Source organism: Drosophila erecta, unplaced genomic scaffold (genome assembly GCF_003286155.1).
Source record: "Drosophila erecta strain 14021-0224.00,06,07 unplaced genomic scaffold, DereRS2 tig00000000-arrow-pilon, whole genome shotgun sequence".
Classification (NCBI taxonomy): Eukaryota; Metazoa; Arthropoda; class Insecta; order Diptera; family Drosophilidae; genus Drosophila; species Drosophila erecta.
In genome coordinates, this window is record NW_020825194.1 from 3165258 (window position 1) to 3186291 (window position 21034).

General features: G+C 47.2%; 7 protein-coding genes across 16 annotated transcripts; 4 read left to right on the forward strand and 3 right to left on the reverse strand.

Annotated features, from left to right (window-relative positions):
• Nucleotides 1–97: 97 nt before the first annotated feature.
• On the forward strand, nt 98–2033 carry LOC6555055 (eukaryotic translation initiation factor 2D). Its single transcript, XM_001981347.3, has 2 exons — nt 98–619; nt 681–2033. The coding sequence occupies exons 1-2, from the start codon at nt 220–222 to the stop codon at nt 1970–1972; spliced, it is 1692 nt and encodes a 563-aa protein (XP_001981383.1). The 5' UTR covers nt 98–219; the 3' UTR covers nt 1973–2033.
• LOC6555056 (phosphoglycerate mutase 1) lies at nt 2020–3721 on the reverse strand. Its single transcript, XM_001981348.3, has 3 exons — nt 3417–3721; nt 2417–2914; nt 2020–2357 (listed from the first exon to the last, which is right to left on the reverse strand). The coding sequence occupies exons 1-3, from the start codon at nt 3517–3519 to the stop codon at nt 2191–2193; spliced, it is 768 nt and encodes a 255-aa protein (XP_001981384.1). The 5' UTR covers nt 3520–3721; the 3' UTR covers nt 2020–2190.
• A 146-nt stretch (nt 3722–3867) lies between these two features.
• On the forward strand, nt 3868–5047 carry LOC6555057. Its single transcript, XM_001981349.3, has 2 exons — nt 3868–4111; nt 4182–5047. Exons 1-2 carry the CDS (start codon nt 4008–4010, stop codon nt 4867–4869), a joined length of 792 nt encoding a protein of 263 aa, XP_001981385.1. The 5' UTR covers nt 3868–4007; the 3' UTR covers nt 4870–5047.
• Nucleotides 5048–5110: 63 nt separating this feature from the next.
• On the forward strand, nt 5111–6388 carry LOC6555058 (UDP-xylose and UDP-N-acetylglucosamine transporter). The gene has a single exon (XM_001981350.3). The coding sequence runs from the start codon at nt 5259–5261 to the stop codon at nt 6252–6254; it is 996 nt and encodes a 331-aa protein (XP_001981386.1). The 5' UTR covers nt 5111–5258; the 3' UTR covers nt 6255–6388.
• LOC6555059 (aminopeptidase N) lies at nt 6268–13298 on the reverse strand. Of its 3 annotated transcripts, none has more exons than XM_026976235.1 (7): nt 12807–13126; nt 8994–9849; nt 8215–8931; nt 7496–8159; nt 7231–7436; nt 6856–7164; nt 6268–6795 (listed from the first exon to the last, which is right to left on the reverse strand). In XM_026976235.1, the coding sequence occupies exons 2-7, from the start codon at nt 9842–9844 to the stop codon at nt 6570–6572; spliced, it is 2973 nt and encodes a 990-aa protein (XP_026832036.1). In that variant the 5' UTR covers nt 9845–9849; nt 12807–13126; the 3' UTR covers nt 6268–6569. The 3 variants fall into 3 exon arrangements, with proteins under 3 accessions (XP_026832036.1, XP_015009063.1, XP_001981387.1); XM_015153577.2 differs by having other exon boundaries at nt 6269–6795; nt 12761–13126; XM_001981351.3 differs by lacking the exon at nt 12807–13126 and adding an exon at nt 13197–13298 and having other exon boundaries at nt 6271–6795.
• LOC6555060 (UDP-N-acetylglucosamine transferase subunit ALG13 homolog) lies at nt 13298–14148 on the forward strand. The gene has a single exon (XM_001981352.3). The coding sequence runs from the start codon at nt 13367–13369 to the stop codon at nt 13940–13942; it is 576 nt and encodes a 191-aa protein (XP_001981388.2). The 5' UTR covers nt 13298–13366; the 3' UTR covers nt 13943–14148.
• Nucleotides 13974–20836, reverse strand: LOC6555007 (V-type proton ATPase 116 kDa subunit a). 8 transcript variants are annotated; one of them, XM_015153575.2, is made up of 13 exons: nt 20736–20836; nt 20190–20329; nt 19684–19860; nt 19482–19610; nt 18051–18151; nt 17359–17400; nt 16778–16904; nt 15522–16677; nt 15240–15457; nt 15028–15033; nt 14657–14867; nt 14423–14594; nt 13974–14363 (listed from the first exon to the last, which is right to left on the reverse strand). In XM_015153575.2, the coding sequence occupies exons 2-13, from the start codon at nt 20304–20306 to the stop codon at nt 14261–14263; spliced, it is 2559 nt and encodes an 852-aa protein (XP_015009061.1). In that variant the 5' UTR covers nt 20307–20329; nt 20736–20836; the 3' UTR covers nt 13974–14260. The 8 variants fall into 8 exon arrangements, with proteins under 8 accessions (XP_015009061.1, XP_001981389.2, XP_015009062.1 ...); XM_001981353.3 differs by lacking the exon at nt 15028–15033; XM_015153573.2 differs by lacking the exon at nt 17359–17400 and having other exon boundaries at nt 14158–14363.
• Nucleotides 20837–21034: the final 198 nt, after the last annotated feature.

Sequence of the window (21034 nt, forward strand, 5' to 3'; positions counted from 1 at the left end):
CATATTAATTCAATTGAATCACCACTTTATTCTTATTTTTCGTTACGTGCACTTAAAAGATTTCAAACAATCGAATCCCATAAATATATTTATGAACCATACAAACTGGCGGGAAAATAGCCAGACTGGCACCTCCGTTTGCGAGTTGTTTGTATTGACTGTGCATGTGCCTATCCAAACCATTTCACGAAGTCCTTAAGTGTACGCCACCAACCACAGATGTTTCTCAAGCCGTACAGACCCAAGAGCAGTGCTGCCCTCAAGGGATCCGATAGCAAGAAGTTCCGGCAGCGCGTGGAGACGGCATTCCCACATGTGGCCGTGGATGAGCTGGTGCCGGCGAAAGCGGCGGTGACCCAGGTGAAGATCCTCACCCACGGCGGAGTGCAGAGCATGGTCTACTGCGTAGACAAGCTGCCGCTGTTCTTCGAGCTGGACGGCGGGCAACTTGTGCCCACCCTGTACACCCTGTGGACCATTCCAGACATCCTACCCTATTTCACCACCCATGAGGGTGTGCTGCCGAAGCTGACGAACGGAGCTGATCTCATGCTGCCCGGCGTGGTGCCCCTGGGCGTGGGACTGAGCATGTACGGGCACTACAAAAAGGGACAGTTGAGTGGGTATTTCCCAGGTGGGATTCCCCAAGTGCCTAGTACTGATCCGATTGTCTGTTTCAGTGGCCGTAAACCTCACAAACAACAAATCCGCGGTGGGTGTGGGCCAGCTGGCTCGCTCCAGTGATGAGCTGTACATGTGCGGAGGTCACGGTGTGGCCATCAAGATGCTCCACCTCTTTGGAGACAAGCTGTGGTCGCATGAGCCCAGTCTGGTGCAGCAAATACCGCTGGTCAAGACAAAGGCCTTGTCTGGCGAGGATTTCCCTGCTCTTGGATCCGAGACGGAAAGGAGGAAGCCCGCCAGCGCCGCTAGTCCCGCACCTGTGACCTTCGCATCCGTGGCCCAAACCGAGGAACTGGAAACGGAAACCGCGGCTCTGACCCTAGAAAGCCAGGAAACTCCCGAGTCTGACGAAGAAGACGTGGCGGAAACCTCGCCGGAACTAATCCTCAAGAATGCCTTCCTTGCCGCCTTGAAAAACAATGGAAAAAAACTGCCCCTGCCTCTGCTGACCAGCAACTTCTACAGACTCTATGTGGTTACCGAGGCGCCGGAGCAAATAGACCTGAAGAAGACGCGCTACAAGAAGCTCTCCAACTTTCTGGCCGAGATGGTGGACCAGGGATTCATTGTGGTGCGGGAGGAGAGCAAGGGAGTGGATAAGATCACATCTGTGGACCTGGAGCATCCCGAAGTAGTGAACTTTATAACCGATGTCAAGGCAAGCGAAGCCAATGGTGCGGCGTCCGAGACGCCCCTCTTCCACTCCGAGCTGAAGGAGATGTACATAGTGACCGATGTGACGGCGGCCTTCTTCACCAAGCTGAATTACAAGCGCGGCGAGGGAATCCCGGCGGGTCAGATTAAGAAGATTGTGCGGGAGTACGTGAGCAAACATAGTCTCCTGCATCCGCTGACCAAGCTGGTGCGCCCCGACGACACTCTGATCGAGCTGTATGGTAACAGGGAGGCTTCGCTGAGCGAGATGTGCTCCCTGATCACCAGCAAGATGGAGCACTCCTACCAGATGTGCAGCGGCAAAGACACGAGCGGCAAGCCACTCATCCAAATGTCCCTGGCCACGCGATCCGGCAACAAGAAGGTGACGCTGGTCAGCAACATCGAGGCGTACGGCATCATCCTGGCCGAGTTCATCAAGCTGTGCAAGCAGGGAGCCGCCGCCAGCACCAGTGTGGTGAAACTGCCCCACCAGAAGCACGAGCAGCTGCAAATCCAGGGCAACCAGGTGCGATTTGTGCACACACTGCTCACGGAAACGTACAAGGTGCCGCCCAAGTGCATCCTGGGCCTGGAACTGGCCAAGGACGGCAAGAAGCATAAGAAGAAGTGAACCGGACAATATATGAATAAATGAAGCCTATCTCTATCGCCTGTCCTCTGAGTGTAATAATAAATTATTTATTAACTGTAGTGGGGATGAACCAATTACTGCTAAGCGAACAACAACAACGAATGGGATTGGCTACATCTTGAACAGAAGCGTAATCAGAATGCTCTGATTTGTGCCGGATTTGGGTGAATTCTCCATGAGGGCGCTAGCCTGCCTGCTTACTTGGCCTTGCCCTGGGCAGCCACAGCCTCGATGGCCTTCTTCACAGTCTCCTCGTCGCCGAGGAACTGCATGGACACCACCGGCTTGAAGTTCTCGTCCAGCTCGTAGACGAACGGAATGCCCGTGGGCAGGTTCAGGGCCATGATGGCGTCCTCAGAGAGGTCTGGATAGGACGAGGTTATGGTAAAAGGATGATATGCTACGTATATTTCGTTTGCTCACTGTCTAAATGCTTGACGATGCCCCGGAGGCTGTTGCCGTGGGCGGCGATCAGGATGCGCTTGCCCTCCTTCATTTGGGGAATGATGACGTCGTTCCAGTAGGGCAGTGTGCGCTCGATGGTCAGCTTCAGGGACTCGAACTGGGGGAACTCCTCGGGCTTGGGACCATCGGCGTAGCGGGGATCCTTCACGATGTTCTCGTAGTAGGGATGACCCGGCTCCATCGGTGGTGGCGGGGTGTCGAAGCTGCGACGCCAGATCTGCACCTGGGCCTCGCCATACTTGGCGGCGGTCTCGGCCTTGTTCAGGCCAGTGAGTCCACCGTAGTGGCGCTCGTTGAGGCGCCAGGTCTTCTGGATGGGGATCTCCTTGTGGCCACTGGCCTTCAGGATGCTGGCCAGGGTCACCTGGGCGCGGGTCAGCACCGAGGTGTGGGCCACATCGAACTCCAGACCGGCATCCTTGACGGCCTTGCCGGCGGCTAGAGCCTCCTCCTGACCTGTTTTGGGTATACATAGAACATTAAGTATACGCCGTGTTGGGTAACGAACCTAAGCCAATTTAATCAATTTGAAAGGCATGCGTTTAATTTAATTTGATTACTGCGGTCAAATAAAGACGATAACCTTTAAAACTATGCTTATAAGCATATAAGCATAAGAAACATAGGAGATTAGAAATCTGAAATGAGTGAAATTCTAGATTTAAAGTGCAACACTTAGCAACTTTGGTGATTCTGAAAATGATGATGAAAATGACACTGGAGAGCTTTTGTTTGCAGAAACTTATTTTTATCACAGAAAAGTTTGCTTTCAAATGCGATAATGTTGCACTAGGTCAAAGAACCCACAATAGGATACAAGCTAGTTTCATAGGAAGGAGAACTGTGATCTGCTCCAAGCAAAGGATCCTCCAAAGAGAACCAGACGTGCACCAATATATGTATGCCTGAGCACTTGGACCCCAGATAGCATGCATTTCGGATTGATGTAATCACTCACCCTTTTCGCTGAGGTTGGCGTCGTACCAGCCGCAGAACTGATTCTTCTGGTTCCACTCGGACTCGCCGTGGCGCACCATCACGATCTTGTACTTGCCGCCCATGTTAGCTGCGTTGATTACTTTGCGGAGAATTGTGTACTCTTAACCTGCCGCCTTCGCTGCGACTGCAATATGTGGGAATTCGGCTCAAGTTTGACCTACAAGGGTGCCGTCCAAGGTCGCAGCTGTCAGGGCGCAACATTGCCATTCTGTTGGAAAAACGTAGTGCGCAGATGCGGTGCTTGCTCTGGCTCTGATTGGACTCGGAGTATGGTCTTATTAGAAGAGCGCTTCCAGCTGCTGGCGGCTAATAAATAAATACAAAAACTGTTCCCTACTTTTTGCAGATACCACTCTTTTCCGTTTTAAGACATATAAAAATGAGCCACTTTCGCCTTGAAATTTCCAATTAGTGGTGATATGCAACAGGTTGGCATCCCCAGCAGCGGTTATCGTTCGCTTTTGCCATCACTATATTTGTGTTTTGATTTTTAAACTTGGCTGTTTTCTAATTTTGACCCCATCCATTCCAATTGCTTGTATATAAAAGCATGTGCGAAAATGTCACCGCTCGCTGCACTTGGCCCCAACTGGCGGGCAACGGCTTGGACCAATTGGTGGCCACCCGCTTGTCCGACGAAGACGTCTTTGTGAAGTGAGACAAAGGATTCCACGCCCCGAAACAGGTTTCCATCAAGTGATTTTGCAACCTCCTTTGTCCGCAGGCCCGACTTGGACGATGTAATCAACGAGGATCGCGCCGTGCTGTTTTCCATGCAATCGGCGGATCCGACGCCGCCGTGTGAGCTGAGGTTCCAGATCCCGATCCGCTTCAAAATCGCCGCGCTCACCCTGATTTGCAGTGCACCCAAGGTGGAGCTGTTCATTGGACCCTTGCAGGAGTACTGCGAGACCATCTACGGCACTTGCGTTGAAGAGGAGGACCCAGAGGTCACGGTGCGACCCTACCGCTATGACATGGAAATTGACCGATCCGGTATAAATGACATAAACCTGAAGATGCTCACCTCAGCCAGCGAGATCTGTGTTTACGGAGCCCTGCTCCAAGTAGCCCCGAATCCCAACGGCATCACCACCCAAATGCCCAGGCCAATGGATCCGCAGATAATCCAAGAGCTGCTGCAAAGGGGCGGCACGAGTCCTCTGAAAAAAGAGGAGCAGGCGGAAAAGTTCGAGCAGTTCATGAGCCTGATGAAGGGCTATTCCCCGCAGGCGAAGGAGAAAACCCAGGAGGCTGCAGCTCCTTCCACCGATGTCGCAATCCTCAAGGAGCACATCGACATGAGATTCGAGAAACTGACGCAGTTGGTGGCCAAAAGACTGGACAATTTCGAGGCACAGCAGACGGAAAAGCTTAACAAAATTATTGCCTTGCTGGAAAAGGAAAAATAATTAATATTCCATTAATTTGCTCATCTGTAATTTCTTGCTTACCATTTATTCATCATTGTACTTTGTAATTGTTGTAAGACTGTTGGTGCGAATATTTCGAATGTGATTAGACGACATATTTAAGTTTGGTTTTGAAATGTAATGTAAACTAAATAAAATATTCTTTTCTTAAAATTATAAATTTATTGTTTTTTGTATGGGCTTTATTTGAATATTAAAAACTTTCGATAGACCAAATCAGCTGTGCCTGTGCCGACCTTTATCGATAACCACCTGTTGTATATGTTTACGTTTTGTATGCCCAAAAAGAAAGTTGGCCTAAAAGCTCATCATGGCCCAGATCATAGGTTTAAGTTGGTGTCAATCGTCGACTTTCATTGCCCAAGTCCATGCATTTATCCATCCGCGCAGTTTTGGCCATTTGCGGCGTTTTCTTTGGCTGCTGCAGTGGCGTCGTCTTCCTGGAGCTCCTGGTTAAACTAGATCCCGGCGCTGGAAACCTTATAACTGCCGCCCAGTTTGCATTTATTGCCCTGGAGGGCTTTATTTTCACCTCCAAGCTTGGGCTGGCCCAGAGAGTGATCAGCCTGCGGGACTATGCGCTCCTCGTGGCCATGTTTTTTCTGACCAGCGTGTGCAACAACTACGTGTTCAAGTTCAATGTCCCAATGACACTGCACATGATCATTCGCGGCGGTTCGCTGATCTCCAACATGTGCCTGGGCACATTGATCCTGAAGAGGAGCTACCGGTTGAGTCAGTACATATCGGTGCTCATGATCAGCGTGGGCATTTTCGTCTGCACATATTTTTCCAGTCCGGATTTGGTTGGTAAGAGGGAGAGTTTGGACAGTAGCGCCGAGGAGGATAAGTTCTGGTGGCTGTTGGGCGTAGCACTCTTGGTGCTGGCTCTGTTTGTATCCTCCTACATGGGCATAACCCAGGAGTTGCTGTATCGACGTCATGGCAAGTGCGCGAGGGAAGCGTTGTATTACACCCACCTATTGCCACTGCCCGCCTTTCTGCTCATGCTGGACGACATACGGACGCACTGGCTCCTGGCGTTCGCGGACGAGTCCAACCAGTTGACCCTCCTGGGGGTGGCAGTGCCCCTAATCCTGCTGTACTTATTGGGCAACGTGCTGGCCCAGCATTTGTGCATCAGCTCCGTTTACACTCTGACCACAGAATGCAGCTCGCTGACGGTGACTCTGATCCTAACACTCCGCAAGTTCATCTCGCTGGTCTTTTCGATCATATACTTCCGAAATCCCTTCACCTGGTGGCACTGGCTGGGCACCGCCCTGGTCTTCGTGGGCACCTTGCTGTTTGCTGATGTGATCAGAGTTCCGAAATGGAAAAACCAGGCTGTGAAACTGGAATAGGCTTTAAGAAACTTTTTTGTGACGAACAATGTTATAATTCCATTTACATTTACATTTACATTTACATTTAAGTACAAATTAAAATTACAAGACTCTCATAATTGTTATGAAAAGAAGGCATACATTAAAAATAATGAAAGACGTGATGCTCTGGACGATCTGCCAAGGGCTTTCTCTCTTTGGCGACTCTGAATTTGTAAAACACGCGACATAAATACTACACGTAAATGCATTGGTGGCCCAACCTATGCAGTTGCAGCTGCGAAATCTAATACTGCTGCAGCCTTGATCCAGCCAAGTCGCAGGATCCGTTCCTTACGCTTGCGCCTCGTTCCCCAGCCAACTAACGATCGACTTGTAGTTCTTGTTCATCCAGTCGACGCTGGTCTCGATATGCTCCACGATCTGTTGCACGGGTCTGTCGTAGTCCCAGTGGGCGTCCTTCACGAAGTTCTCGAACTCGTCCAGCTGGAACTTGGAGTTGAACCCCTTCGTGGCGAACTTGAACAACGTGTGGATGTTGGACATCTGTGAGCCCATACTGGAAAAAAGAGAATGTCGTTAGCACTGCATACAATGTAACTACTTTTCTGCCACTTACTAGGTCTTGATCTCCTGCCAGTTGTTTCGCAGAAAATCAAAGGCTATGTTTTGTCCCACTACCTTGCTGGAAACTGCGGCGAATACTCGGAACAAGTCCTGTTTCCGAATTTGCTGTCCGGAAATGCCGCGACGCAAGAAGCGATAGAGCAACCAGGGCTCCTTGGAGCAGCCGAGGGCATTCAACAGCAGATCCTTCTCTCCAGGCACGTTCGTCTTTAAAAAACGCTCGAAAGCAAAGTCCCATTCGTACTCGGTGCCGTATTGTATAGCAGAGCAGTAAACGACTGCCCTGAGATTTGGCACAATGCTGAATGATACGATTATCAGTATTACAAATATGTTGAGTGTATTGATTACTACGTTGATTTCTTACGGATTATTTGAATCAGGATTCGGCGTCTGCACCCAGTTTTGGAAGTGCCTGCTGGCCTCTGAGATGCACTCTTGGTGACCCAAATGACAGGCCATGCTCAGAATATCGGCACGCTTCAACTTCACCAGGACGTCCTCAAACTCGTCCTGCGAGTCCTTAAAGCCCACCTGGTCGTAGACCTTCTTCAACTGCTTAAGCAGATAGTTCTGTGAGCAACAAGAATACCAAGTAATATTTATAGCATTATTAATTGTTCACAGCAAACCTTTAGAAGATCGTAGTCCCCGGAGTTGACGAACATAGAGTCGATAAAAATGAAGTTGTTGATGGCCGCCTTCCATGGCACATGGCCCAATTCGTGGCCCAGGAATCGGGTCAAATTCATGGCAGTTTCATAGGACAGATAAGAACCTCTGGCCAGGTTCATCACATCATCGATCAACTGGGCACGGTTTGCCGGAGCAATATCTTCGAAGTTGTCCACATCCATCAGGTGTTCTGTGATCGCCATCCAGTTCTCTAGATCGTAGTTGACTCTGTAGTAGCCTGTCTGTTGGACATTGAAAATGAACCACTTGGCTGTAGAGAGTTCCCTGTTCTCCAGTTCGTACAGCTTAGTACGCGGCATCCATGTAGTCGGACGGGTGTTGGCAAAGTTCAACTCGGAGTCAGTGGTAAATGTAATGGGTATGTACCACAGGAGACTCTCATCCTCCCTGGTGGTGTTGGTGTAAACGAAGCGAACCTGCTCCAGACGAATCACATCGGAGTTGGGGTGCCTCGACACCTTCACCACCGGATATCCCGTTTGCAGTGTCCACGTGTCCATGATCTCCTTAACACTTCTGCTGTCGTCCAGCAACCCAGAGGATTTGGCTTCTATGGTAAGGAAATGCCACAGATCGTCCTGCGTTGCAGAATTGTAAGCCCTGAAAGCGGCTCGATTTTAATATATATAAAGCGGTATTCATTTCAAGGACTTACATTTCATGGAGGTACTTGCTAAGACCCCGACGGAAAATTGGATTTGTGAGGAAGTGGGCCATCATGCGAATAATAGTTGATCCCTTGGCATAGGAAATTCTATCAAAGATTTCCGAAATCTCCTGGGGATTGAACACCTCGTGCGAGATCTTGTGGGATGTGGAAAGAGCATCCAGTTGGAACACTGCTTGCAGCTCATTAACCACAAACTGGTCCAGCTGCTTCCACTCGGGCGCAACTGCATCGGCCGTCAGGTACTCCATGTAGCTAGCGAATCCCTCGTTCAGCCAGATATCCGACCACCAGCTCGGTGTAACCAGGTTTCCGAACCACTGGTGGGCCAACTCGTGACCCACAACCGATGCCACCCGCTGCTTGTTATTAGCCGTGGCAACACCTGGGTCATAAAGCATTGCCGTCTCCCTGAAGGTAATTAGACCCCAGTTCTCCATAGCGCCCGCTTGAAACTCTGGCAGAGCAATCATGTCGATCTTCGGCAGGGGGAACGTCACGTTGAAGAAATCCTGCAGGAATGTCAGAATCCTGGGACCAACAGACAGTGCATACTCGGCTGATTTGATGGCATCCGCTCGAGCCCAGACGGAAAAGTTACCGGAGGAGATGTGCGTGAAGTCGGATATGGCAAAGGCCACCAGATAGGTTGACATGGGCAGCGATTCGGCAAAATGGTCCCAGACATAGCTGGGCATGGTGGCGCTAAGGGGTTCAAAGATTGCGCTTAAATACAGTGAATAATCACTATCAAAAGCAACACTCACTGATCATTGGTGGACACAATGGGCATATTGGATATGGTGGTCATGTTCCGTGGACGAGCGATGTGCAGTGTAAAGTTGGCCTTCAGGGCAGGCTCATCAAAGCAGGGAAAAGCTCGTCGCGCGTCCGTGGCCTGGAACTGGGTAGAAGCCACCCACCTTGTCTCGTTATGCACCTCGTAGGAGCTGCGGTAAAAGCCCTGCAGATAGTCCTCGATAATGCCATCAAAGCGTAGATGCACCACGTACTCCACATCTTTCAGCAGCTTGTCGTACAGCTCGATCACGAAGAACTGCTTGGCCCCCACCAGGTACTGTTTGTGAATCCTCAAACCGTCGCCTTCCAGTTCTTCATCCTTCAGCACTCGGTGGACGGAGGCGTCGCTGCGCGAGATGTTCAGCTCCTCGGCATGCATGGTGATGTTATAGCAATCCTCCAGCACTCGTATTCTGATCTGAACACTACCGGCAAAGGTGAAGTTGCCGCTGAGCTGCGGTTCAATCGTGATGTTGTATTTCAGCGGGCGGATGGAGTGCGGCAGACGGACATCTCGATCATATTTGGGTGCGTCATCGTGTCCAGCCTTCAGCCTCCTCAGATGATAGCTGGTGCAAACGATATCCTCATCTGAATCGGGCTCCAGTTCAGCGCATGTGGCAAAGTTGTAGACGATAAAGCCCACTGCTAGTAGGGTGCAGATAAAGAAGGAGGCCAGCAGGATGGCGGTGGTCAGGGACACACTGTAGCGACGACCCCCCTTCGAGAACGTGGTGGTAGTGGTGGGCGTAGCGGCATTCATGGGTCTGCTTTCCATGTTCAGATTCTCGTGAAGCGGTATCTCCTTAACTACCATGATGGCTGCAGTGGACGATAAAACAAAAAAAACGGAAATGATCAACAAAAACATAACATTAAAACGGAATATTAAATCGTAGCCTGAGGTAAAATCAGTTCCGAGTGCTTAAACAGGAAGCAGGATCTGGGTAGACCACTTCCACAACCACTTCCGCTGCAGCAAGTAATACGATATCCAACTGCAGGTTGCGTAGTCTGCAATCTCGGGGTTCCACTTAAGTGGTTTCTCTGGCCCTGGGCCAACCCCTTTGGCTATCTAGGGTTCCGATTAAATTGCGTAAATTGCGCATGAGCCATGTCCTTGTGGTTGAGTAGCGAAGCCACAAGAAGGGGTTTGCGAACAGAGTTTTCGAGTAGGAGACCATTTAGTTTGCTGCTCAAGGGGTCGTCGAGAACGTAACTGATTCATTAGCTCATCGTCGATGGGAAAAACAAGTGTATGGTTTTACAACGAGTAGCAAAAAATCATTGCTCACGTAATAAACAAAATGAGGCATTATCCAGCAGATAATCTTAGATGATAAAGACGATGTTATACGCTACTTGGCCAAAAACACTTGGTTCTAGCATGTTAGCGTATTGATAATATCAGAAGCTCTTGTTCTTAAAGTAAAAAGGAATATCCTGAATTGATTTCAATGGGAAATGTTTTAACTTATTGTTCAATTTACCTAGTTTTTGTGCTCATGCACACTTGCCCAAATGAAATATACCCAATATGACGTGGGGCATAATGACTGGAAAATATTAATGGCCGACTTGAATACTAGCTTTTGTGAAGCGCTCTAAAGTCACCCAGCGGGTTTTTAGTAGGGCCACATCTGGATGGATGGGAAGGGTGTTTCCCACAGCCAGTGTCATCGACTGAAATATATATTTAAATTCGTGGTATTTCCCATTCTGAAGTTGTAACTAGAGTTGGAATATGCGTGGGGTATTCCAAGTCCCAAAATGCAAAAGTAACCCACACAATTATTATGGCTCGCAGTAGTCTTATTATAACGAGAAATTAAGGCAAGGCGATAATTGATTTTTACACTTAATAACTAAAGAATTATTTTTAAATAGGAAGAGCGTTATAAATACCTGTTAATTAGTTGGGATCGTGATCTTAACAATTAGTACGATATTCGACATTCGAATTTTAGTCAATGGAAGTGGGAAGAGTTTCATTTAAAAGAATAAAGAAATATTTAGCTTTATCTATGTAAATGTAATCTGTTTAAATAGCAATAGATTTCAGATTGCTCTGGCTACTATTACTATGGCTGCTTGAAGATGTTCTTATCACGATGTCAATGGCCCAGGGGAACCATTCATGGGGCTACTTTATACTACAAGCGAGGAGTTTCTTTGCCAGCATCTGAGAACTCACATATTGTAGCTGAACCCAAATGCCTCCTCATAGAGCTGCGCTATTATCAATTGGCAAAAGTTTAAGCACAAATTGAGCGGGCAACAACATTGTCGTAAATCAACTTATATATTCATGCAAATACACCCGCCGGCTAATTGAGTTATGGCATTAATTTGATCAGCTTCTGTAGCATTTGTAGCTTCTGTAGCATCTGTGCTCCCTGCTCTTTCTCCCTTGACGAATGCTACTGATGCTGCTGCTGTTTTTGCAAATTGCTGCAATTAAACGCCGACAACCATGTACAGAAGTCAACCCCGTCGCTGGCACGATGACCTTCATTAAACTAAGGCTGCAAATGATACGCCGCCTCCATCTGCCTCCATCCGCCCACACCACCCATCCCATCCCGCCTCCATGGGGTCCGTATCCCTGGGTCGCTCTCGCTCGTCGGGGATCCAATTTATAGCAATATTTCATTGATAAACTGCTTGTAAGCCGCTGGCGATGTGTCAGCATATGGCGATAGATAGCGCTAGTATACTTCGATTCACGCATTATTTGCTGGAAATCTTTAAAATGCTTAACTGCCTAGATATTTAGATCTGTCATTTGCAACTTTGCTTTCAGTTAACCATTTCATTGTGATTAGTCGAATCAATTTGAAGGACTAGAGTGCGCGATTTTCTCTCAGTGCAGCCAGTTAATAAACACAAGGACATGAACGCCTGCGAGTGGGAAAGCGAATATTGACAAATCATTGGGGAAGTGATGGGGCGGAGGAAATCAAGAGACAGCGGAGACATGTAAATATTGGCTCTTCACACGCCCACGATTAAGACATTAAATTTAAATCGCGCGGCTTTTGCTCGCCCACCAAAACAAAACCAAAAAAAAAAAATACACAAGAAAACAAGAGAGCGCCAATTTATTGACCGTTGAGTGATGAACCACGCGTGTGTAAGTTCTGTGGGGAGGAATGAGGAGCTGGGGGGGTCGGAAAAATGGAATAACCGATCGGTGGGCAAGCGGATAATTTGCACGGGTGTTCTAATTGAATTTTGGGGCACTACAGATGATTTCTACAAATTTGGATAGTAAATAAGCAGATCACCATAAATTGGCAATCATAAGCGAAGGAAAGTTTCTGGGCGTTAAATTTATGGTTCCTGCGTGAGCGTCTTATAATATCGAGCAGTTCAGGCTGGAAAGTGTTTGTTTTCTTTTTTTTATTAATTGCTACCAGATGTCAGGGAAACTTGAAAAGCGTTTGCCAAATAAACAAATCGGGAGGGTGCAGATATAAAAACAAAAGTAAACGAAGTGTTGATTAGTCAATTACAGCAGCCGGTAACCACAGAAAGAAAAATAAAAGCACATGTAAAATGTTGTAATAAATTTCTTATAGCTTCTTCAGAACAAACCAAGAATTACCATTAAATCGTTTAATGTACTTATATTATTAGTCTAATAGTTGTGCAAAATGAACGCCTTGTCACTGCATTTTTCTCAGTGCACACACTCACGCAGCATTCAAAACGTGGGAATAATTTAATTTACCGTTTCACCTCCGTCCTGGAAAACCGTTTGTCGGACTCTTTCGCACCTTTACCGTTACGCTGGCGCGACACCAATGCGACTAGTGGTCACCCACACAATCGCACACGCACACACAGTTGGGCCTGGCAGACGTCTAATTAATTGAATTAAATGTAAACAAATCACTTGTACTAAGGCCGAGCTGCCAAACTAATCAAAATGCAATTTGCCAAGGGACTATCACTAAACGCAGCACAGCTCTATCGCGTATTTTCCCGACGAGCGCGGGCACAACCGTTAAGGCTAACGGTTGAGAACTGAATAAGCGGAATAAACAAGCTGCGATGGAAATGGAATGGAAGCAGAATGAGCGAGATGGCGATCGCGATGCGCGAAATTTACACTTTGGCTGCGTGAGAGCGAAATAAACTGTGCGCTGTAAAAGTGGTATACTTACGTTTAAAATTGAATTTAAGCATTTTGCTTAAATAAATATTGTTTAGAACTATTTCACTACGATTTTTACTTATTTACTGCACTCCTAGTAGCTAAAGTAACGGTTATTGCCGGCGTTTCGAGCTTCCCGGCTGGCATTAAACTGAAAGGCGTTTAAGATGCGCGGGGTGAATGACAAAAGCGAAGAAGAAGCACATCCTGAAACAGCTGAGAATTAACTATTTACGAAAAATGCATTTAAATACAGTTTATATTACCGTGGGCACCACCAAATTCGATGCTCTAATATCAACTGTATCTTCGGAACCCGCTCTAAAAGCTCTCCAGAGCCGTAAATGCACGCAACTCGTCATACAGCACGGAAATTCGCAACCATTGACAGAGGAGGAAATACAATTGATAAGAAAGAACTACGGAATCCAGACAGAGCAGTACAAATTCCGACCAAATGCAGAGGACATTAAGTCCGCAGACCTTATTATTGGACATGCGGGGGCCGGAACTTGCATGGATATACTAAATAACCAGAAACCTGGACTCATTGTGATTAATGACACACTCATGGACAATCACCAACTGGAGTTGGCGAAACAACTGGCCGCTGAAAACTATTTGTATTACTGCAAAATTACAGACTTGGATGCCCAGCTAGCTACATTGGACTTTGAAGCCCTAAAGGCCTATGAAACCAAACCGGAAAATCTCAGCAAATTCGTTTCCGCCATCAATCAACTGATGTCCCATTGAAAACCAACAAACATTCCAAGAAAAGGAAAGCTTCTTTTGGTGCCAACCCCAAGGGGGTTAACTTTTGCTATTTTGCATATATTTGAGTTTACAAGTATAGTTAATAAACACGAGAACGTCTACGAAGAACATTGAATATTGTTAGCAATCTAACGCTTGTTGGGGCTATACGATATAGATAAATTCACAATTAAACATTAAACGTACAATGTGTGTTACTGTAACTGGTAAATTCCACTTATTTGGATAGTTAATTTCATATAACGCAATGAGACTCTCAACGTGCTTTGGTTGTTGCTCTGACCGATCCCGCTTCATTTACTCCTCGGCGGCGGCAGCTCCATTTTCTATGATGGCATCAAACGAGAAGGGTTGGAAGGCATATCCCTGGCCCTTGTAGAACTTGCTCTGGAACTCGACCCTATAAGAAAAGCGTTCATTAGATACCATTTCATATTTCGCAGGGATTTTGTGATTTACCAATGGAGACGCAGAGTGTGCAGGAAGGCAGACAAGCCCTCCATGAGTACCAGAATGCCAACGGTTAGAATGGCCCAGAAAGCAAACACGCAGGTCAAAACAATGCCACCCACAGGTCCTTCCTGCTTCAAGCCAATCGAGAGGACCATGGTCCACAGAACCTCAGCCAGCTCTGTCAGGTAAGAATGCTTCGCTTTAGTAATTATTTCGGTTTGTACTCCATCGATTACTTACGGGCATGAGCCAAGGAAAGCGCCCACAATCGAAGATAGGAAGCGGTGTGGGAAACCGAACCCAGAACGTACTCGATGGTGTGGATGCTCTGGTGAATGAAGATCTCAGAGAGCTCTTCTTCCTCCTCATGGCCACCGACACCACCGTGGGATCCGCCATTGGACACACCGCCGGCTTCTGCATCTGAAGTGGCTCCGGCAATGGGCTGTACCTGCAAGCAATGGGGATTATAAACTGCGTTGAAGAGGAACAACTAGGGGAACTAAAGTCGAACTTCTCTAAAGAAAATGACAGAGAAAACATAACATTTAGATTTATTTATGAATTTAGAGAAGTTCGATTAAACATCGATAATAAACAACACGACTAACCTCTTCCTACAGTTTGTGAATTGAAGTGTTTTGGTTTATTCGGTGTGGATTTGGTTTGGGGTTATAATTTTGTTAATCGGGAGCACAAGTAAAGGAAAAGCAGTTAGTATAAGGTGGAGAGTTTGGGTTGCAATGTGCTTGGATGTGTTGTGATGTAGATGGAACGCCGTTCTTTGAAAGTAATGAGGTGCATCGAACTAGCATGTACTTACGTTCGCCTGCTTGCGAGCTTGCATGATGAGCAGCGGCTTGGCCAGCAACATTACGGGAATGCAGCCGACGGCAACCAGAACGAAGAGCACCTGTATGAAGTGCTGGCCAATAAACATATAGGTCTCACAGTCCTTCGGAGGCGGTTTAGGCTTGTTAAAAAGCACCATGTCGATAAACGTGATCAGGATGGACGGCGCACAGACTTCGGAGTAGGGCTCTAAATGGGAAATCGGTGTCATTAAACAGCAGCCTAATAGAAAGTCGAAATTCAAGAAACTCACTCTTATTGGTGGCGGCGAATTTGATCCACTTAATGAACATCAGCAAAACCATATAGAAGAAAAGCAGCAATAGGAAGACCAGCTGGGGGATGAACTCGTAGAGAAGGGAGATCCTGTTTCGGAAATAGGTATGGTTGTGCCAGCTCATCACCACGCCGAAGATCATGTGGATAACACCGAAAATAATTGAAATCTTCATCTTGTAGGCGTTGTGGAAGATGATCTTATTGGCTCCAGCCACCTGCCAAATGGGGTCCATTCCGAAAGGATACGGAGCGCCCTCGTAGTCGCCATTCGGGCTCAATTGCAGGAACTTGTTCTCCATCACGGTGGACTTGTTGTACGACAAATGCCAATGGGATCCAAAGATATTCAGCGACTTGGAGAATATATCGTTGTATATAAGACCCGTGTACATGGAGAAGACGCCCATGAGGAAGATGATGTACCGTCCGCCAAAGAATATATTCCAGATCTCGTTGTCCGTCTTCTGAGCCGCCAGTCCCTTCTCCTTTCGAATCATCCAGAGACCAAAGAGCGCCATGATGGCGCCGTGGCCCAAGTCTCCAAACATCACGGCAAACAGGAAGGGGAAGGTGATGATCGTGTAGGGTGCCGGATTCATCTCCCGATAGCTGGCCACGCCATAGGCATCGATCAATGCCTGGAAGGCCTTGGTAAACTTGTTCGTTCGGTTGTATGTCGGCGGATTCTCGAACGTCTGCATCCGGTTGAGAATTGGCGGCACCGACGATCCCGATCTTTCAGTTCCGCGGCGCAAGGCCAGCTGGATGGTTTCAATGTCCAGTAGCGGCACCCAGCACTCGGCGATCAGACACTTCTGGGTCACGTCCAGATTGAAGAGATTCAGCGTATGGTAGATAGCCTTGATCTTGCGCACCTTGACGAACCAATTCTTAAGGTTCTTGGCCGCAGCGACCAGGACACGATGGCGATGATCCTGCGTCTGGCCAAGCACGGTATTCAGATCCTCTATGCGGGTCATCACACCCATGGCCATCTCTCGGCGATCGGCTGGAGCCTCGGGGCAAGGATAGAGCGTGGCCCGGAAGCCCTCGCAGATCTTCTTGACGCGCGTCTTCAGCTGGTCACCCTGGAAGAAGATGATGAACACGGACTTGTGCACCTGGTCGCCCTGGAAATGCGAGGCAAATAAGTTATTAGGTTACTGGTTCATTTAGTATTATCTCCACATTACATCAAGATGGTTTTTCATGTAGCTGGTTGATACTTACATTGGTGGGATCCTCCAGCGGCGTCTCGATCATCGCCTGGCGCAGGAAGACGTTGCCCCTGCAGGCGCGCCACAGCATCCGCTCGAAGGCCGGCAGTCGCTCCCTCAGGATGACGCCAGCCACGAAGCTAGAGAGTATTGGGAAGCAGCTATTAGTGAGAGATCTCCGCTAAGGGCTATCAAACAAAGTCATTCCGATTATTTACGACAAACAAGGAAAACTAAACTCTCAAGCACAAGTTACCAATGGACGCGAGTAGCGTTACGAGAGCGAGGATCGGGATGTATGAGGCACTGGGTGGGATCGATTGGATGGGTGACACGTTAGCACTCTAGGTGGCACTCTGATTTCTGGACGGGATGCGGGGCGGTGCTGGGAGGCAAGGCAAGACGGGGCGAGGCGAGGCGAGCGAAGCTAATGACATGTTTCTATATACAGCTGATTGACCGATCGAATACGAATACCAAATACAGATACAAATACGATTGATGAGCGCTTCGTTGGCGAATGGATACGAGTTTGACTGATTGTTTGGCCTAGTCTTGTTTTTTTATATTTTTTGGAAGGAGCAGGGTACCAACCATGGAAGATAATCCTCACGTTCATTTGATTTCTCCATGTAACTAAATTTATCAACATTATTTTTCGATTGGACATTTTTGTGTGGGGAAGAGAGGAGCATAAGAAGAGAAGGACGTTTAATTTAGTGGCTTTCATTGTGTCATTTTGGACTCGTGCACAGAAAATTATTGCTCGAAACTCCAAGGGACTCCAAGCTGGACGGTATAAATGGACATGGTTCGGTTAATTTTTCTCTTTGGCGGCGCAGCTGCATGGCATTTTGAGTTTGGTTAGTTTGGCGTTGGCGGCAGTAAGCAATAATTTTGTGTGGCATTTCGTTGGTTAAGAGCTAAAAAAGATTTGGCAGGGTAAAAGCTCCCTGGGCGGCAAGTGGGCACTAATCTGTGATACTTTCTGTGATACTATTGAAGATAGCATCTTTAGGTATGTACATATAAACAAATCGAACAAAGAGTAAATTAGAGTAACTATACATATGCCTTTGGGGATTAATAAATAAATGAACCCAATGGGTTGAGATAATTAACCAAAAGTAGACCATTTAAGATTAGAAATAAGTACACATTGCATGGATGTAATCCCTTTATGTACACACTTTTCCGCCCAAGGAATATTCCCCTGCTGACGGAACTACGTCCCACGCCCGAGTGTGCGTCGCTCCCGCTTCAGAGGCTGGTTGCTGGATACGTACCCGAGCTGTACGGGACCCATGGAGGCACCAGCGGTGCGCGCCTCGTCCGTGATCAAGGCGCGGGTCATCGACTCGGTCGTTTGGTTTACGCCGCCTTCTTGCTAGAAATTGTGAATGGTGGGCAAAGGTCATTTCGACTCGACTTACAAACGGGTTAGCTTGGTGTTAACTCTTAGAAAATGGTTAGTAGAACCGCCGCCGAAACTGGGTTGTTGGGTTTGTGGGCATGTGGGGTACTGGATTGAATTGGATTGGATTAGGTATAGTTTTGGAGACCGACACCAGAGCAAACAAGTAGACAATGTGCTTATGTTTGAAATCAATTCGATAGCCTAGCGCGTGGAAAACATGGAACACTCATCAAAGGTACATGGATGAAACATGGACGCGTAGATAACAAACAGCAAGGAGTCAAGGTGTGAGAGGAGCAGGAGAGCGAGAGCGAGTGGGTCTTGGCCTGAGTTTAGTTTCCCCCTGTGCCCGTCGTTGTCCGTGGTCCCAGGTCCGCATCAATATTTACCCAAGCTTCAAATTCTGGCCCGGCTGGCTGGCTCGGACAGCCTCCTCGCCCAGAAGCTGCGCCTGCTCGTCCTCGTTTTGGTTGTCGGCCATCTGCGGATAGCGCCGATATTTGCTGGATGAGTATGCGCCACTCGACTTGTACACCGTGGGCACCGACTTTTGGCCACACAACCGGCAGTGGGCAGGTCATTGGTGGTGTTTTGTTTTGGTGGATGTACGTGTTGTGTGCGGTTTTGTTTTGCGGTTTATTGATTTTTGGTCGGGGAGGTGTTGGTTGATTGATTGATTGTGAATTGATTGATATGGAAAAACAAAACGTAAAACGCATAATAAAGTAACCGAAAAAGTCAAATAATTAATAATAAACAATAGGGCTGTACAGACATCTAGATATATACTATATAAACAAAGTGTTGGGGAAAACAAAGCTTTTGAAAGGGTTTACGTGGATGTGTTCTTCAAAGGCAACCAAAAAGAAAGGGGGTTTCTAAGCCCTTAATTTTAATGCATTTCAGAATCTACTGAATACCAAACCTTTCCTCTGATTGCCCAGGAACACGTCCGGAGGAAACAATAACCATCAACTGATATCAAACGCACATTACGGAATATGTACAAACTCAAACTGAAGGGTAAGAAAGCACACACGTTTGCCTTTGGAAGCGGAGAAGGAGGATTTACGTGCCGAGAGGGGAAATCATTTAAGAGTGTAGTTTGGTTATAGATTGCTTATGTGACTAGAAGTCGTGGCTGCCACACTTGTGTTGTCGGTTGGGAAATTGGTTATTGCTTAGAAAAGTTGGTTAGTTACCGGCCGCTTCAATGGCCGGCATATGTTAATGGTGAATCGGTTACCGATCGCAGTCCGTTAGCTGATACCCATATGTAGTTGCTCATGCCGCAGCTTACCTCATCGAAGAACACCTGGGTTTTGCGCAGAATGTGCTTCAGCTCGGTCAGCTCCAGAAAGTTGCGCTTCAGGGCCTCGGCGTTTTGATTCACCTCCCTCAACTCGTTCTCCAGTTTCTCGAAGGTGGCCTAAGCGGCAGACAAGAAAGCCATATAAGTTCAAATGTGGTTAGCAGAAAACAGGGAGCATGGTATAGTATACCTCCAGGTCGATCATCTCACGGGGCTGCGGGGCCTCGGGGCTCTCGCCGGTGTCCAGCATGGGGATGCCGTCCTTCTTGATCTCCTTCTCCAGGTAACGCAGCTTGCGCTCCATTTCATCGCAGCGGCGCACCTCGTTGACGAACTTCCTCTGGAAGGCGTTCACATCGGGATTGAGCTGCGGATTTCGAAAGAGTGGTTCATTACTGGGCGATCTTAATAAATAGTTAATTTGTGCGATCAAGCTATATAGCACTGAACTTATGCCATTGAATTTTCTAATTTCATTTCGGTTAGGTGTTTAAAGTAAAAACTAACACGTAGTTATACTATACATTAAGTGGATGGTGTCATAAGCTTCACATTTACATTGCATTCAAGTCAGCGGGGACGTTTCATGGAATACACAATTCACTAATGAGGTATGCGGTATGGGTTATGATTGTGGCTTATGGTTAGTCAGCGCGATTGCCTCGACGCAAGCTTTATGTAATCCATTCTACTCACATCTCGGAACTGGACCAGTCCCAGTTCGCCCAACTCGGAGACGCAGGCGTAGGCCGCCTCGCTCTGCAGGAACAGCTGGCACAGCGCCATTTCCTCGCTGCGGAACAGGGAACCCATTGTGGCAGACGGATTCCCGATATCTGTGAATGGAGAACAGTCACTGAATCAGTATATATGAATATACATATAGACATTTAGACATATTCATGATGAATGGCCAAACTGGGTTTCTTTAGAAGATTTGTGACTGTGACGAATATGTACATATTTTCACGCTGCTTTGATTATCGTTTCGGGGGCGGATGTCCACTTGTCACCGCCGCGGTATCTGTAATCTATACTATATATGCGCCGAGATGCGATTTCTATACCCCATGCGTATATTGATTTTTCTCTGCTGCAGACAAAAAGAAAGTGCTACGTTGGACCCAGATGCGAAGTTTTTCGGCTCTTTGTGAGTCACCAAGGCACTGGGTATTCGCTTTATTCGAAAACTATCTAGTTTGTCAGGGGTCACTTCGAAATGAAAGTTGATTGTTTAATTACCAAGAGTCTAAAAATTAAATATAAATTCGTCCACAAAATTCCAGCAACCGACAAATTTCCGAACTATGAAGTGTGACCGTAGCAGGTCATTAGATTTATACTAAATCGGTATGAGCTAATTGGAAAATAATATTGTACTTCAAAAATGTCAAGGCAAAAATATAGGAAAATGTACACAACAAATGATATTCATAATAACGTTTCCTAAGAAAATTAGATAGATTTATCGCCTATACATAACATATTTCATGAATATAAACAGGCAGTGGGAACGGCTTCATTCATTTTTAAGATGCTCC

Coding starts and splice junctions, on each gene's coding strand:
- LOC6555055 (XM_001981347.3), top strand. CDS start 220: ATGTTTCTCAAGCCGTACAGACCCAAGAGCAGTGCTGCCCTCAAGGGA. Junction 620..680: donor CTACAAAAAGGGACAGTTGA/GTGGGTATTTCC, acceptor TGTCTGTTTCAG/TGGCCGTAAACCTCACAAAC.
- LOC6555056 (XM_001981348.3), bottom strand. CDS start 3,519: ATGGGCGGCAAGTACAAGATCGTGATGGTGCGCCACGGCGAGTCCGAG. Junction 2,915..3,416: donor CGCCAACCTCAGCGAAAAGG/GTGAGTGATTAC, acceptor TACCCAAAACAG/GTCAGGAGGAGGCTCTAGCC. Junction 2,358..2,416: donor CATCGTCAAGCATTTAGACA/GTGAGCAAACGA, acceptor CGTCCTATCCAG/ACCTCTCTGAGGACGCCATC.
- LOC6555057 (XM_001981349.3), top strand. CDS start 4,008: ATGTGCGAAAATGTCACCGCTCGCTGCACTTGGCCCCAACTGGCGGGC. Junction 4,112..4,181: donor GACGAAGACGTCTTTGTGAA/GTGAGACAAAGG, acceptor CTTTGTCCGCAG/GCCCGACTTGGACGATGTAA.
- LOC6555058 (XM_001981350.3), top strand. CDS start 5,259: ATGCATTTATCCATCCGCGCAGTTTTGGCCATTTGCGGCGTTTTCTTT.
- LOC6555059 (XM_001981351.3), bottom strand. CDS start 13,218: ATGCTTAAATTCAATTTTAAAC. Junction 7,437..7,495: donor GGGACTACGATCTTCTAAAG/GTTTGCTGTGAA, acceptor TGTTGCTCACAG/AACTATCTGCTTAAGCAGTT. Junction 7,165..7,230: donor AATCCTGATTCAAATAATCC/GTAAGAAATCAA, acceptor CGTATCATTCAG/CATTGTGCCAAATCTCAGGG.
- LOC6555060 (XM_001981352.3), top strand. CDS start 13,367: ATGACAAAAGCGAAGAAGAAGCACATCCTGAAACAGCTGAGAATTAAC.
- LOC6555007 (XM_015153570.2), bottom strand. CDS start 20,306: ATGGGTTCCCTGTTCCGCAGCGAGGAAATGGCGCTGTGCCAGCTGTTC. Junction 16,678..16,777: donor CGCTGGAGGATCCCACCAAT/GTAAGTATCAAC, acceptor TCGCATTTCCAG/GGCGACCAGGTGCACAAGTC. Junction 15,458..15,521: donor ATTCGCCGCCACCAATAAGA/GTGAGTTTCTTG, acceptor TTTCCCATTTAG/AGCCCTACTCCGAAGTCTGT.